This window comes from Boleophthalmus pectinirostris, unplaced genomic scaffold (assembly GCF_026225935.1).
Source record: "Boleophthalmus pectinirostris isolate CB_2022bp ecotype Guang Dong unplaced genomic scaffold, ASM2622593v1 HiC_scaffold_4, whole genome shotgun sequence".
In the NCBI taxonomy this organism is placed as follows: Eukaryota; Metazoa; Chordata; class Actinopteri; order Gobiiformes; family Gobiidae; genus Boleophthalmus; species Boleophthalmus pectinirostris.
The window spans coordinates 41,422,019-41,438,143 of record NW_026571353.1 but is presented as its reverse complement, the minus strand read 5'-3'; the positions used below and the strand labels follow the sequence as shown (position 1 = coordinate 41,438,143).

Below are 16,125 nucleotides of genomic sequence, written 5' to 3'. Positions count from 1 at the left end.
TCACAATATTTCCATTTCCACTCGATCCATTCTCCAAACCTAAAAGTGTGAAGTGTTTTTAAGAATGAGAATAAGATCGAGAGTTTAAGAGGAGTGAAGATCCATGAGGCGACGTGAAAGTGACTGAAGGATTCCACCGTTTGGTCCTGGGCTCAGAAATCTGGAATATTAATGGTAAAAATTGTGTTTCTTTTCGTGGGAGTTGTAAAATTTGAATCCACCTGCTCCAAAACACAGAGGGTCTGACCGTGGATCAGTTTGTAAAAACAAACAACAACAAAAAAGACCAAACATTAATACAGAATTAATTCACCAATAAAAAATATATAAAAACACACTTTACCAGTTCAAATACTTTTACAGTGACTTGCATTTATCATAGTGTAAAAAAAAAACAGTACAACAAAATTAAATCTGTAATTATTCTGGAGCTACCAGTTGCTTTCCACAACCTTCCAAGTCGCTCGCCAAAAGATTTCAGAATTATACCATCGTCCTGAATTACAAAAAATGTGTTAATAACGTCCAACTTTTTGCACTAATAAAAGGACAATAGTTTTATGTTTTATCGGCGTCTCACTGCTCCCAAAGACTCGCCCGCTTTTTTTTTATCGTCTCAATTTCTTGCGGCCGTTAAAATGAGCAGCTCTCTGGCATTTTCGTTTTGTAAAGGAGTTCATCGGAGAAAAAAAGTTGGAAACTCGAGACACAGACTGTTTATATAAATGGACAGAAAGTGAACACGGGCGCGATTCTGGGTCCATCGATTCTGGCTCCAGTCGACTTTACATTGAAAAACTGTGTCTCGTTTCTGTAGCTGCTGCTGTCAGGCTCCTCATTTTGGTCTTTTTTTTTTTAACTTTATTTTTATTAGAACATTTTATTTTTGTATTTCACATTTATTAGCAGTGCAGAACACAATAATCGTCAGACCAAAAAAATATATATATATAATAAAATAAAATGGGAGGCTATTTATGGAGTTAGAAAGCTTCCAGAAATAAGTCATAACTTTTCAGTTCATATTCTGATTGATAAAATAAACACAACACATTTTATGTACGACTGGACTCATTCTAGAATTTAACAATATTTATTTTATGCTCAACTACAGACAAATATTCACATGAATATTTCTGAAAGTTTTTTACTCCAAAGCCGTCAAATAGGATTTGTTGATAGTAAAATTTCCACTTTTTTCAGTACAGTTCTTTATTTGAGTGTCTCAAGGAAAATGTTTTTCGTTCCACTCTGACTAGGACTAAATTTGGACTAAGTAAGGACTATAAACTAGGACTAAACCTGGGATTACTATAATACTACTAAATATAGACTAAACCAGGACTAAACTAGGACTAAATTTAGGACTACTACACTATGACTAAATAAGGCCTAAACCTGGACTGAGCCTAGACTAAACCAGGCTAAGTCCTAGTTTAGTCCTTATTTAGTCATAGTGTAGTAGTCCTAAATTTAGTCCTAGTTTAGTCCTGGTTTAGTCTATATTTAGTAGTAGTAGTTTAGTAGTCCCAGGTTTAGTCCTGGTTTAGTTCAAGTTTAGTCCAGGTTTTGTCCTAGACCTGGACTATACTAGGACTAAACCTGGACTAAACTTGAACTGATGGTGTCTGAGGCAGAATAATTAAGATTGATGTAAACAGATTATTCTACAAACACGGTCCATGGTCAGGTCTTTTGTTTTTCTTCTGTAGTTCTGTTTGTGTTCAGATTTCATGAGGTTTTGTAGATTTTTAAATGAGCCGTTTGAAAGTGACTGAAGGGTTTGAAACGCTGCGTGAGACCAAAGCTTTTCACATGTTTAGGTTTAAATGTTTGTATCAATAAAACTTTAGATGCAAATATCCGTGCGTTTGTGTCTTCTTCTCTTCTCAGGTGAACAGCGCCTCCAGGTGGGGGCAGGAAATAACTGCATGTACTTTTGAACGACCCAGGGTAAAAATCTGACCACAACATCCGGGATTTTAATTCTTTAATCTGAGGCTTGAAACTTCTCTATTCTTTGGATAAAAGCTTCAGTTTTATGGGTTAAGATGAACTAAAAGGTTAAACTTGACTCGTTTGGCTGCACTTTTACTGATCTGATGAAATGGCGCCTCCTGGTGTTTGGTCCAGTGAACTGCAGAGAGACAAACCCCAGAGCTTCTGATCTGTTCTTATAAAATGAACCTTTAAATGAACAGAATCAGAAGTTTGAGTCACTGACACTTTCCAAAACACATGAGCAGTGTTGTGAAGTTTACTTTTAAAACATATTCCCCTACAGATTACAGATTACACACACCAGAATGTAGTTTGTAACAGAATTCATTAAATTACTTGCAGTGAGTAATGTAATCTGAATACTTTGGATTACTTGATATTGTCATGTTTTTTAAAACTACATAAATGTACCAACCACATCCTGAAAATTCAGGTTTGTTTTCTTCAAATTGTCTGTTGAGTCCAAGTCTCCATGAACAGACTTTTGTTTTACTGTAGGTCAGAAGTGTCAAACTCATTTTGTTCCGGGGGTCGTGTCCAACCGACTTTGATCCCAAAGTGTCCGGATCAGAAAACTCATGTCATATAAACCCCAAAAATAATAAGTTCAAATATTTGTGCAGAGAAACACAAATCTATTACTGAAATCTTTTTAAATTGATGAACTCTTTCTTTTACAAAATATATTATGAACAACCTGAAACTTTGTGTTGAAATTGTATTTTTCTTAAAGTTTTAACAGGAACTTGTATAAACAGGAATAAGTTCATTTTTGTTGTAAAATCCTGCACTCGGCTTCACTTTTCTCATGTTGGACATTTTTCTGATGAGTGTCACGGTCAACCACAAGTCCAAGACAAGAAAAATATCTGATGAAGGCTTTTTTTGCCGAAACGTTATTTTGTTAATAAAATAGTATTTGGACATCGGCCAACCGAGTGTGCGATGCATTTTTTCACCCTGAACTGGCAACTCCTTGCATTTGCACCTCTGCAGGAATCTTGGTGTGCGTTTTCTGTTTCTTTTTATTGGGATTATAGTTTAACATTTATTGTCGTCTTTTTTAAGCAAAAAGGTGCAGACGTTCACAAATAACTTAGAACTCTGGAGCTGATCTGATGAAACGGCGCCTCCTGGTGTCTGGTCCAGTGAACTGCAGAAGACAAGCTGTACTGACACAAATCCCAGAGCTTCTGACCTGTTCTTACAAAATAAACCTTTAAATGAACAGAATCAGAACAGTTTGAGTCACTGACATTTTACAAAACACATGGGACAGTACAAGTTTTTTTTTCATAAATCCTGACACTTTCTGATTAAACAGAGGCACAAATAACAAGGTTCCTGCTCTTTTACTGACAAAATTTCTAAACTTTTCCATGATTTTACAGCACCTGAATTGAGTGTCTAATTATTTAAATAACTATTCTGCACTTGGTCCATTCATGACGAACATGAGTCAGTCTCACATTTTCTTTGTGTTTTGGTCGTTTTTAAGCGGATTGTCTGTATTTTACACAAACAAATGACAGTTTATGTCTCTTTTTTACTGTTGCCATGTATCAAATCAATCAAAAATAGACACCTGGGACATTTCTTGTATAAAACTGGGACAAATCATTTCTTTTATTTACATCTGCTGGGACAAGGGACACAGGGCTCAAAACTGGGACTGTCCCGGGTAAAAGGGACGTCTGGTCACGCTGTATCAGTACCATCAGTATCCAGGGTTCCCACTCTTTTTCACTGACATTTCAAAACTTTTCCAAGACTTTTTCATGACCTAAAGTGAATTTTCCATGACTTTACAGCACCTACATGTGTAGAATTGAGACTTTTAGGGTAAATCTGAAATGTGAACTTTTTCCACTCACTTTATGGTTTGGGATTATAGTTTTTGAACATTCAAAATCCTGTCAGTGCATTTATTGTCGTCTCTTAAACAAAGGAGCAGATGTTCAGAAATAATCAGAAGAGACTCATGAGAACTTAACAGAACACTGGAGTTTCATGAAGGATCCATGACTTTTCCAGGCCTGGATATTGACTTGGGAACCCTGAAATAAACATTTAACACCCAGAAACAGAACAGACGACGCTTTAGGCTCAATCATCAGGTTTAAAACACCGAGTATCTTAAACAAAAATCAGTGAGAGTCGACACAGAGTTTGGGTCAAGGCAACGCTTCCTTTATTTCATTTGACTCAAACGAAAACTGTTGGACTCAACAGAACGAACCGAACGAGGCGTCACGAATGCATCATGATCATCATAGAATATAAAAAGGGGCGGGCTCAGGGCGGGGCGTCCAATAGGAATGCGGGGTCGGGGTGACGGACAGGCTAAGTGCTTGTTCAGAGCTGACCGCAGTCGGCGATCACCAGCTTCTTGGAGGTTTTTCCGGACTGGGAGCCGTAAGATTCCATCGTCTTCACCACGTCCATGCCCTCCACCACCGAGCCGAACACCACGTGCTTCCCGTCCAGCCTGCAGGGGGCGCAACAGGTTAGAAAAACATCACTGAAATGACACTTTGAATCTGATGTCATTAAAACTGAATGTGTGTGATGCAAACTGTAGGCACTGCTGTGTTTAAAGATGAAAGTCTAAAAAAGGAGCTACACACTTAGTTTGAACTGCCACAGAAACTGAACACTGTATTTTCTGGGCTATTAGTCGCTCTGGATTATAAAACGCACTGTCATTAAACGGTCTATTTTCAAACTTTTCACAAATAAACCTCGTGGGACTTTAAAGGAAACCCAACAGTGTGATGGGTGAGTGGTTTTGTTTGTTTGTGTCGTTCACGGTGACTCTGGGGGCTATAGCCCAAAATGTGAAGAGAGGAAATTACTGTCATGTAATTAATTTATTTCAGCAAAGTAACTGTAATCCAATTACCACTCACTGAAACTGAAACTAACTAACTGAATAGTTACTCGTCATTTGTACTCTTACTCTCCCAACACTGCTTGTCAGCGTGGAGTGATGAGTCTGTGGGTGTTTGTTGCTGTGCGGTCGCCGTCTGCTCCGCGTGTGTCTGCGTTCTGTGGCTTTGTAGTTTACTGAAGTCGTGCTGGGACGTCCGAGTGGATTCGTGTATGAGGCTCTGGATTGTGGCGCGGTTCTTTTTTGATGAGGTTGGAGGCTTAAGAGCGCGACTAATAGCTCGGAAAATATGGTACTTTTCATTCTAGCCCTTTACAAATGAAGGCTCTGACTAAAAACCAAGTTAAAAATCTGTAAAAAGGCCTGAAAAACATCGACCAGCCTCGTGTCCAAATGAAACTTCTGGTTCAGTGGATTCTGTCCATTAGAAATGTAAAACTCTAGACCAGCGAAGTTCATTCGGTCTTCTGATAAGTTATGTTATTAGGTTTTTTCAGACCAGCAGTTTGTCAGGTAAGAAAAAAACTCTTGGTCTGACAAAAGAACCTAATGACGTAAAACTCTGAAGTCGATGTTCATGTGCAGCCAGAGGAGTTTAAAGACGCTGGTCAGAACTGTTCCACCTGCCACAACTTTAAGTTCCTAAACCCAACTCCCTGTTTGAGTCAGTCGTGCCTGAGGAATCTGTCAGAGTCTGCATCCAATTACAAAGAGTTATCAGAGTTCACTTACGACATGAAGACTGTAGAGCATCTTAACTCTTTCCCCCATGAAGATGACATTTGACGACCCCCCCTGAACCCTTAATGACGACTTTTGACTTTTGACACCTCCGCCGTATCACTAAAGACGAGATCTGACGACCTTTAGAAATGGCTCGGTTTTTTACATTTAAACAGAGACTGTGATAGGTGGGGCCACTACAACCGACACTAGACTGACCAATAGGATTCAAGGATATGTTTTCGCCGATTTTTTCCAAAGTTAATCGAAATAGTGACGATGGTAGCTTCCGGAAAAAACAACACGAAACACGTGCAATGGAAAGATCGCGGCGCTGCGGCGCACAGTTTTAGAAATAATGAGGAGCGGACGTATTTTATGGATAAGTTTAGAGAAAGTGACTTTTATAGATTTCAAAGTGATGATGTTGAAGTTGATTATAAAGTGGAAAACAGCGATAGCGACGGACTTTCGGGGAGAAGGTGAGAACGCCGCTGATGCGTCTGTGTGGAGTCCTGCGATGTCCGAACAAACTATCTGAGCTTTATACTCGATTATGAACCAAAATTGCCCTGAAATCTGGATGTTGCCCAGGCGAGTCCTTTAAAATATTTCAGTCTTTTTTCCAAGATGCGACGTATAACAGAATCACTACAGAAAACGTTTATGTGGAGCTCTGCACACGAGAAAGTAAACAAGATGACAAATACTGAACACCCACTGACAGGGAAGAGTTTTATTATTATATTATTATATTATAATAAGCTAAATGAGTTGAATAAATAAAATAAGTTGAATAAGTTAAATGAGTTGAATAAGTTAAATGGAAAAAAATTATTGGGTGCACACAGGTGTACAAACAGGTAAAAAACAGGTGCACACTTGGCTTATACTGTATCTGGTGATATGAAATCTGTTTAAATACTTTGACAAAGTATATTTTTTATTTTTTTATGAATATATTACTCAGAACATGCAGATATCAGATGCTGAATGTAGTTTTTTGTTTTCGAGTTTGCACCTGACCAGGTAAACTCATTTTCAGTGAGCTGTTATACACCTATAAATGAGTTGAATCACATTTAAACATCCATAAATGAAGAGTTCAGAGTCTAAAGTTTTCCAGAGATACAAATATGTCTGTGTTACAATTAAGTTCATGAGTGTAAAAATCATTTATAATCACTCGTGGAAGTCTGTTTTCTTTTATGCAGTTATGCTCTATGGGTAGAACTAGTAACACATGTATGGGTTGTTCCTAGTCGGCGTCCAGGGGGGAAAGAGTTAAAGTATTTTAGTTTCACTGCAGCACTTCATTTGACTGCTCAGATTTGTTTTGTGGAAGTTTATGGTTTGGGTCTCGAACTTTAGTCTCCACAGTCTTTGTCATTACGATTTTTCACGGTTTGGGTGTTTCCTGCAAATTAAACTCAGGTGCGACTTCTATATTAAAGTGTAGATTTTCACGTTTGTTACGTTTGAGTGAAGTGTGGAGAGGCTCTAGTCGTGTCAGTATCTGCGCATGTCTCCTGCAGAAAGAGCCTCTGTCCTGTCTCTATCACGTCAGATTTCAGACTCTCGGGGGCGGGGATAAGTATCGATGTCCGGCTACTGAAGTCTGAGACATTTCTTCTCGTCATTTATGCACACGGGTAAACTTATTTATTTTACAGATTACAAGCTGCACGTCGTAAAATCTGCAGCCGAAAAACTAAAGGAGCAGCAGAAAGAAAGTTTGGAGTGAGAGAAACTTTTAAGGAACTGGAGAAAAGCAAAGGAAACTCAAACTACAATGAAGAAAACAAAAAAGGCAAATCACAGGCTAAAAGCTCGAGTTGTCGGAGTTGCTCAGAAATAACAATGAAAATTTTAATGGATTTAATGATTTGAAGAGATCTAGAGTTCAGTAAACTTGTTCGGTTTGTGCTATAGTTTTCTGAATGTGATTATAAGAAACTTGTTGACTTTGGCCATTCAAATAAAAGACCTTTTAACTAGATTTTTCCTCATGCGATTTTTTTCTTTTTCTACTTTTTTGGAGCGCCTGGAATCCGTTGTGTTTTAGTTTTGATCCTTTTTCCAAGAGCGCCCTCTACCTGCTCCTACTGACTGGGACACCTGCAGAAAACAGACACATTTTTGTTCTTTCAACTCTTATGTTTTTTGGCTGGTTGCTGGTTCTAGTCCGGAGAACACGTGCGTTTGTGAGTGATTTTGTGCGGCGGTCGGGCTCGTACCAGGCGGTCTTGACTGTGCAGATGAAGAACTGGGAGCCGTTGGTGTTGGGGCCGGCGTTGGCCATGGACAGGATCCCGGCGCCCGTGTGCTTCAGCTGGAAGTTCTCGTCCTGAAACTTGTTTCCGTAGATGGACTTTCCTCCGGTTCCGTTGTGGTTTGTGAAGTCTCCGCCCTGGAAACATCACGAGTTCACGTTAAAGCAAAGAGTCACATTTTTACTTTAAGCACATTTTGACCTGAAGAGAACAGACCCCGACTCCTGCCAGTGTTACACGAGTTTAACCCCACACCAGTGTATTTCAAAAACAACTAACTCAGTGTTAAAGAGCAGCAGGAACACAGGCTTTGTTCAGTTCCAAGACGTTTAAAGACTCATTTTTTGATCAGTTTTCACGTTTCCTCAGGAACAAATCCAGAGTTTTGTTTTCATCCATGTTTAACACAAACCCTGCATATTTAGATTTTCCATTTAAGAAGAACTCTGTTCCACCTTGTGATGTCATGTGGTAATAAACCCAAAACATGATGATTTAAATGGCTTGATTCTTAATGTAAAAAAAAATAATTAAGTTTTATTTAATGATTAAAAAAGACAACATAAAATTAGAAATGGATGGATACAGATTCAAAGAGTAAATTAAACCAAATTTTTAGGAGTTATGATTGATAAAGATCTAAACTGGAGCTTGTCTCAAACGACAAAAGGCAAAGTTTCCAAAGCCGTTGCTGTTCTGCATAAAGTAAAGTTCTGACTAAATATCAGGGGTGTGCACCGACATGAATCTGGAGATACGATACACATCACGATTCAATATATCCCGATATATCCTGATACTAAAACAAAGGACGATATACTGTGATTTATCAATAAATTACGTAAAATGTTTTGGTCAAGTAACATTCACAAGAACAAAACTGACTGAAATACAATTTATTTAATTTTTAAATCATGAGACCAGTAAATTGAACTTATAAATTTCTCATGACAAACATGACTTTCAAAAATCGATTCAGACACATTTTGAATCGATATAAGAATCGCGCAATGAAGTATCACGATATATCACTGAATCGATATTTTCTACTAAATATTACAGCTTTGTTAACCTTGTAAACTATAACTGCACCAGATCTGATGGACGGTGTGGAAATTTGGGGGTCATCGTGTAAAACACCTACAACCTTTATTTTACAAAAACAGAGCCTTGAGAATTAAGACCAACAGTCACAAAAGAGACACATCCAACCCAATATTTGTTCAACTTAGTGTTGAAAATGCAGGATATTGTCGACTTAAGTCATGTATAAAGCAAAGTGCAGAGTTTTACCTGTAAATATTCAGGTGAAAATGAGATGAGAAAACACGACAATGAACCTACATGTTTAAAAAACCCAGATTCAGAACCAAAGTTATGGAGCCAAGCGTCGCTGTGAAACAAATTCATTTATGGAAGAGTCTTGACAAAGAAATAAAAGAATCAAGTACAATGACGACATTTAAAAAAATACATAAAATCAAATGCAATGTGTTTGTATGAAGAAGAAAACTAAATTGTTGTGCATAATAGTGAAGATTTTTTTGCAACTGATCAGTAATTGTGCCTGAACTGATTTGAAATGTTTAGTGACCATCAGTGTTGATGTTTTGTCTTGAAAAAGGAAAAAGGGCAGATAAGATTCTCTTCTTTCTGCTCCTTTTTCATTTCTTGTGTGTCTGATGTTGTGACACTGTCGATGTCTTTTTATACTTTATGAATGAAAAAATTTAAATTAAAATAAAAACCTGCTACAGGTGTCCAGGAAGAACAGGCGATAGCTCAGGTTAAATACAAACAATGAACCTGCCCAGAGAAAACAGGTGGAAATGAGTTTAAGGTTTGTGTAAATTGTGCATCTTCCTCGTCTCATTAAATAAAATACAGAAAGAGCTTCACTGTGTTTTTTAACTCCACTAGAAGCATTTCAAGCTCTTTGTGTTGCATTTTTGTATGAAAAGTGCTCTATAAATAAAGCTCGAGTTGGATTAAAGAGGCAATCGAAATACGGAAACGAGCTGACGGGACGATGGGCTTTTTTTACTCAAGCACCTGGGATCCTGAGGAAGTGGGACTGCAGGTGGCGCTGTCGTCCTGCCTCCACTGAGACGAGGACAGCGCCAAAACATTTAAAATCGACTGAACGACACGACACAGAAACATCACGAGGGGAAGAGGAGCAGGGAGCAGTCGAAACTGTCAGGTATAAAAACAAACTTGGTCTGAAAAAAGGAACCCAATAACATAAAACTTTGATTTCAGCCCTGGAATTTCCAAACTTCTGACAAAATAAGAGGCGCTGTTCACTTGAAAACTACCACTTCATGACATCACAAGTTTGAACAGAGCATTTTGAGGTTTGGAGATGTGGACAGACTCATAATAAAGAGTTACTCAAACATGTGAATGAAAAACTCGAGGAAACTGATCAGAACAGTAACATGAGCTCTTTAAATTTCACTTTGAACAGTCGTACACTAAACAACGCAAATCTAATCACAAAACACAGCGCCCCCTGGTGGTGTGTAGTGGCGGTACCTGGCACATGAAGTCTTGGATGACGCGGTGGAAGACGCAGCCCTTGTATCCGAAGCCCTTCTCTCCGGTGCACAGGGCCCGGAAGTTCTCCGCCGTCTTCGGAACAACGTCACTGCGGAGCTGGAAAAAAAAAAATAAAAATATGAACCTCAGTCACTTCGGTGAGTTTAAAAAGAGCAACTTCAGCTTTTAAGTTTAACCGCACGAGTGTCACGGAGCACGGTTTTGGACAAGGATTCGATGTAAACGATTTAAAAATGTGGACGCCGCAACTTCTGATGGAGGAAATAAAAGCACTACTGCGGAACATTCCTTTACCTCCAATTTAAAGTCATTTACTTTTAGAATTATTTTAGTCCGTTTCTCCAAATGTGTACAAGTACTTTAACACTTGAAGCCACAAAAGTCAGATTTATGTCCACGCCCAAAACTGTCATGAGCCGATTAAAGTTCCAGTGCAGACGGAGCACATTCCTCTGCAGACTCAACGGTTTAAAGTGGAGAAAAACATGAACGTCACACGAGTTCTTCTGTTTACGGCGGCTCAGACTCTGCTCCTGTCGGTCTGTCGCGTTTCGAGCGACAGGTGGATTCGGTCATGATGAAGCGTCAACTCTAAAGATTTATACACGTGAATAAAAAACATTGATCTGCTCAGAGTCACCGAACGAAAAGTGTTCAGTCTAATTTGGTCTGCGCAAAAATATTCAAGTATCGTATCGTCTAATGTGACAATACAGAATCGGTATAACACCACAAGTATTTTTTGGTTTATTTTACCAAATTATTTTGTTCCAGCTCCAGTTTTCTTGTTCGTTCAGAGGAAGGAAACTCGTTTATGTGACACATTTTCACTGTTTTGACAATTAAAATGTTTGTTTCAGATGAACTTTAAAAATCATGTCTGACAAAGTTTTTGTTAAATCATTTCTTGTGTAATTTTTTTGATGAATCGTACTGAATCGATTTCTCATTATCGAGTCTGTATCGTCAGTGTTGGGAGTAACGGGTTATAAAAGTAACACATTACTGTAATGTTCGGTATCAAATTGTTTTTATATATTTTATTGTTTACAAATATCAGTAATGTGAGTTACAAAGCTTTAACCTGGACTGACGGTGTGGGTTTTTTTGTGTTTTTCTTGATACAAATTCACTAAAATCACCGCGATATCAGCAGCGGTGAAACGCCAGAGACTCGCCCCCGCAGTCACCTGACGATCACAATGAAAGGACCGACGCAGAACTCTGCCCTGGGTCAGTCCCGGTTTAGACCTAGTTTAGACCAGGGTCAGTTCCAGTTTAGACCAGGGTCAGTTCCAGTTTAGACCTAGTTTAGACCAGGGTCAGTTCCGGTTTAGACCAGGGTCAGTTCCAGTTTAGACCAGGGTCAGTTCCAGTTTAGACCTAGTTTAGACCAGGGTCAGTTCCGGTTTAGACCTAGTTTAGACCTAGTTTAGACCAGGGTCAGTTCCAGTTTAGACCTAGTTTAGACCTAGTTTAGACCAGGGTCAGTTCCAGTTTAGACCTTTTAGACCTAGTTTAGACCAGGAGTTTCCAGTTTAGACCAGGATCAGTTCCAGTTTAGACCAGGGTCAGACCAGGTCAGACCAGGGTCAGACCAGGGTCAGACCAGGGTTTAGACCAGGGTCAGACCAGGTCAGACCAGGAGACCAGGTTTAGTCCATATATGGCACAAAAGTTCAGCATCTTCAGTTCTTTTGGTGAGAGTAAATTAAAAGTAATGTAATAGTAATGTAATCCCTTACATTTTAAACACCGTAATATTTTAATGTAATAAATTACAACACAAGTCATAAATAAAAACACATTAGTTTTAAAGTCACTTGCCCAACAGTGTTTATCGTGTCTGTAACTTCTGAAAGACTCTGCACCGAGTCACTGTTTGACTCTTTGTCCGTCATTTGGTCGAGTCCAGAAGTTTTAAAAACAATAAACCTGAGACTCGAGTACAGAAGATTTACAAAAGTATCCAGAAGCTTAATCACAATATTTGAACTTTTATTTGTTTAATATTTACACTTTGAGGTTGTTAATGTTTAAATAGTTCCAGCAGCTGCAGGGGAGGATGGGTTTAAGTTGTCAGTCGGGTTCGGGCCGTCGTCATCGTTTGGCGTCGGTTCAGAATCTCGCGGTGCATCTGCCAAACCACAGACGGCAGGCGGCGAAGGGGCAGGACCAAACCCCTGCCAACACCCGACCGCAATTACTGCTCCCTCCAGGCACCAGAAGAAAACTGTTTAGACGAGGAAACGCTCCAGGCTGAAAACTTAAGCCTAAGGACACGACTTTTAAATGTGTCAAAACTCAGAGGCGTCAAGACGTGATGAAACCTGAAACGTGCGGCGAGGGTTTTTTTTTTTTATCCTCCGCTGATTCCAGAAGATTAAATTATTCATTTGTCTCACGTCTGGTTCGTCGAGGTTTAGTTACAAGTAAAAGGAAACAGGATCAGAGGACGTGAGGACAACTGGACAACAGGACGGAATTTAAATTAAGTCTCAAAGTCCCTCCCCGGCTCTCTGTGCCAAGTCACCCCCCCTTCAGAGCGCCATCACAACACAATCTGCAAACATCTCATTAAAAAGGACAGTGTCATGGAGTAACAGATTACATGTACCGGAGTAATCAGAGTACAAATGATGAGTAACTGTATTCAGTTACAGTTACTGTTTCAGTGAGTGGTAATTGGATTACAGTTACTTTGTTGAAATAAATGGATTACACAGAGGGATTTTACTGTTTTCACATTTTGGGTTAAACCAGGACTAAACCCAAGACTAGGACTAAGACTAGACCCCAAACCAGGACTAAACCCAAGACTAGGACTAAGACTAGACCCCAAACCAGGACTAGACCCAAACCAGGACTAAACTCAAGACTAGACTAAGACTAAGCCCAACCCAAGACTAAGACTAAGACTAAGACTAAGACCCAACCCAAGACTAAGACTAAGCCCAACCCAAGACTAAGACTAAGACTAAACCCAACCCAAGACTAAGACTAAGACTAAGACTAAACCCAACCCAAGACTAAGACTAAGACTAAGACTAAACCCAACCCAAGACTAAGACTAAGACTAAACCCAAGACTAAGATTAAACCCAACCCAAGACTGAGACCCAAGACTGAGACCCAAGACTGAGACCCAAGACTGAGACCCAGGTCTAAACAATGACACCAACAGTAGGTGAACATAATTTAAAGCAGCAGTGTCTCAAATAAAAATAATTTCTCTATGAATAATATTTTTAATCTGGTTGAATAAAGTCTGGACTTTTTATTTTCTTTTGACAGACAAAACTAAACTCCTCATGTTCAGATCCTCGTCTTTGTTTCTCTACAGTAAAACAAAAGTCTGTTCATGGAGATTTGGGCTCAGGATTTTCAGGATGTGGTCGGTACATAATCCAAAGTATTCAGATTACATTACTCACTTTAAGTAATTTAATGGATTCTGTTACAAACTACATTTTGGAGTAATCTGTAATCTGTAATCTGTAGGGGAATATGTTTTAAAATAACCTTCCAAACACTGTTACTGGGCCCTGAGAGAGTTCACGAAAATGTCTAAAACCTGATGAGGAAACACTGGCACATAAAGTCCTTTAAAGACTCCAGGTTTAAATTTGTTCATGTTCCATTAATTCATTACGTTTTCAGACTTTTCTGGTTCAATATTAGAATAAAAAATTCAGTGTGAGGCCTGAAAATTAAAACAAAAACGTACATGTCCATAGTTTTGCGCAAATAAAGATACGACGGACTCACAGTGCATTATTACACTGGTTACTGTACTTTCACCGCTGCAAATTAGAGAAACATTTCGTCTTTTGTGCATTTGTAGATTTCTAAAGTTGGAGTTGTGGTTGTAGTTTCCACCTGCTCCATGTTCTGTTTATTCCGTCGCTGCAGCGGCACAAAATGGAAGGGCCCCTCCCTCCGAACCCACCGCAAAAAAACTTTATAATCTCCTCCACTTCCACTTTACACACACTTTACACAGTTTAACGTGTCCGAGTGTTGGGAAAAACGGGATATTTTCGTGCTAAAAAAGCGCATTTGGACACGTTTAGAGTTCGGGTTTGAGCACAGAGTGTCCGGACCGCGGTGTGCCGATGGGAAAATTCCGCTTTACGCTTTAATTTTAGCTCAGTTCTTCCATCTTATGAAACCAGAGCGCGTGCAGAAGCGAAACCCCGCGCGTAAAGGAGTCGGTTCTTGGTTTGGGTTCCTCTGGTTCTCCGGCTCTCTGGCTCCGGCGGTGCCTCAAATGGCGGCCGGGGGAAGGAGCCTCGACATCCGCATGTTTCACGGAGAGACCCCCGCCCCTCCCCTCCCCGCCCTCCCTCCAGAACCGCAGCTCCAGACGCGGGGAACCTTCCAGAAGCGACACAAACCCGCTCCCCAGCCCCGAAAAATAAAAACAACCCCAAAACCTCCCCGGACCAACCCGGACCAAAGAGCCGGGCCCCGGGGCTTTGGGGCAGAGACGCGGAGCCCGGAGAACAAAGAGCCGCACACGGAGACACAAAGTTTGACACTTCTGCAATAAAACTACGAGTCTAAATCTGGAAAAACTGAAATGTGAAAGATTTTAAAAAAGAGTTTATTTCATTATTGCAAAAGGAAGCTGCTTAAAAAGAGTAAAAAGCGCCAAGAATTATAGATAAAACCAAACAAAAGGCAGAGAACAGCGGGTCCAAAGCCGTTTCCTCACACAGAAACAGTAAATACACAAGTAAGTTTTAACACAACGAGCTGCAACAACTAAAAAACTAAACTAAACGGTTAATTATGCAAATTTAAAACCAGGGGAGTGTGAGAAGTGCACACGTTACTGCACTAATCCTGAAATACTTAGTAAAATGGAGGCTCACACGGAGGATTAGACAAAGTCACGATTTAATGATTAACTTTATAAATGAATGGAGCAGGCCTCGCGCGGCTCACTCTGCGAGCGCGCGCACAGCAGCAGCAGCACGAGGACAAACAGCAGGAAAACGCACGAGGACACTAAATAATCACTTTATTTAAAGATTAATGATGTTAAAAGTGTCCCGGAGCGGATAAAACTGGGACGGTGTGTGTTTGTGGAGCCGGGGAGGACACCGCGCCACCGAGTGACGTCTGAGATTGGACTCTGAGCCTGAACCAGCGCGAAAATGAGATAATATGGAGCTGCGATCAGGAGGCCTCGGTTCGCTCTGGACACGCGATGATGTAATGTTCCTGCTTCTGCTTCGTTATTTAACAGTGTCGCGTGGAGGAAGAGCACGTGCGCGTCCACTGCGCCTGTGCCGCTATTTTCCCTCAAACAGCGGCACAAAACCCGCACCAGGGCCGAGCGTGACGCCTCTGCGCCGGGCCCGGAGCTCCGTGCGGCCGCGGCGCAGACCCGGAGCCCCGGGGCCGCGCGGGGAAAGCGGGAGGAGCGCGCGTTCCGGCGGGTTTTACCGCATTGTCCGCGCGGCGCACGGAGGCAGCGCGTTTGAATGAAAGAGCCGGACTTACCTCCATCACGATGCGGCCCAGGGGCGCACCGTCGGCGGACACATCGAAGAAAACTCTCGGGAGGCTCATTTCTGCTTTTACGCGTTTAACGGACCTGGAACGGAAGGTTTCCCGGCGACGGAACGGACACTGCGGGCCACAACGAACCGAAAAAGATGGAGGAATG

The 16,125-nt window shown here is 40.5% G+C and overlaps 1 protein-coding gene across 1 annotated transcript; it reads right to left on the bottom strand.

Annotated features, from left to right (window-relative positions):
• Positions 1–4,169: 4,169 nt before the first annotated feature.
• On the bottom strand, positions 4,170–16,120 carry LOC110172531 (peptidyl-prolyl cis-trans isomerase-like). The gene is made up of 4 exons (XM_020938416.2): positions 15,960–16,120; positions 10,426–10,545; positions 7,852–8,024; positions 4,170–4,489 (listed from the first exon to the last, which is right to left on the bottom strand). The coding sequence occupies exons 1-4, from the start codon at positions 16,026–16,028 to the stop codon at positions 4,357–4,359; spliced, it is 495 nt and encodes a 164-aa protein (XP_020794075.1). The 5' UTR covers positions 16,029–16,120; the 3' UTR covers positions 4,170–4,356.
• Between the last annotated feature and the right edge of the window lie 5 nt (positions 16,121–16,125).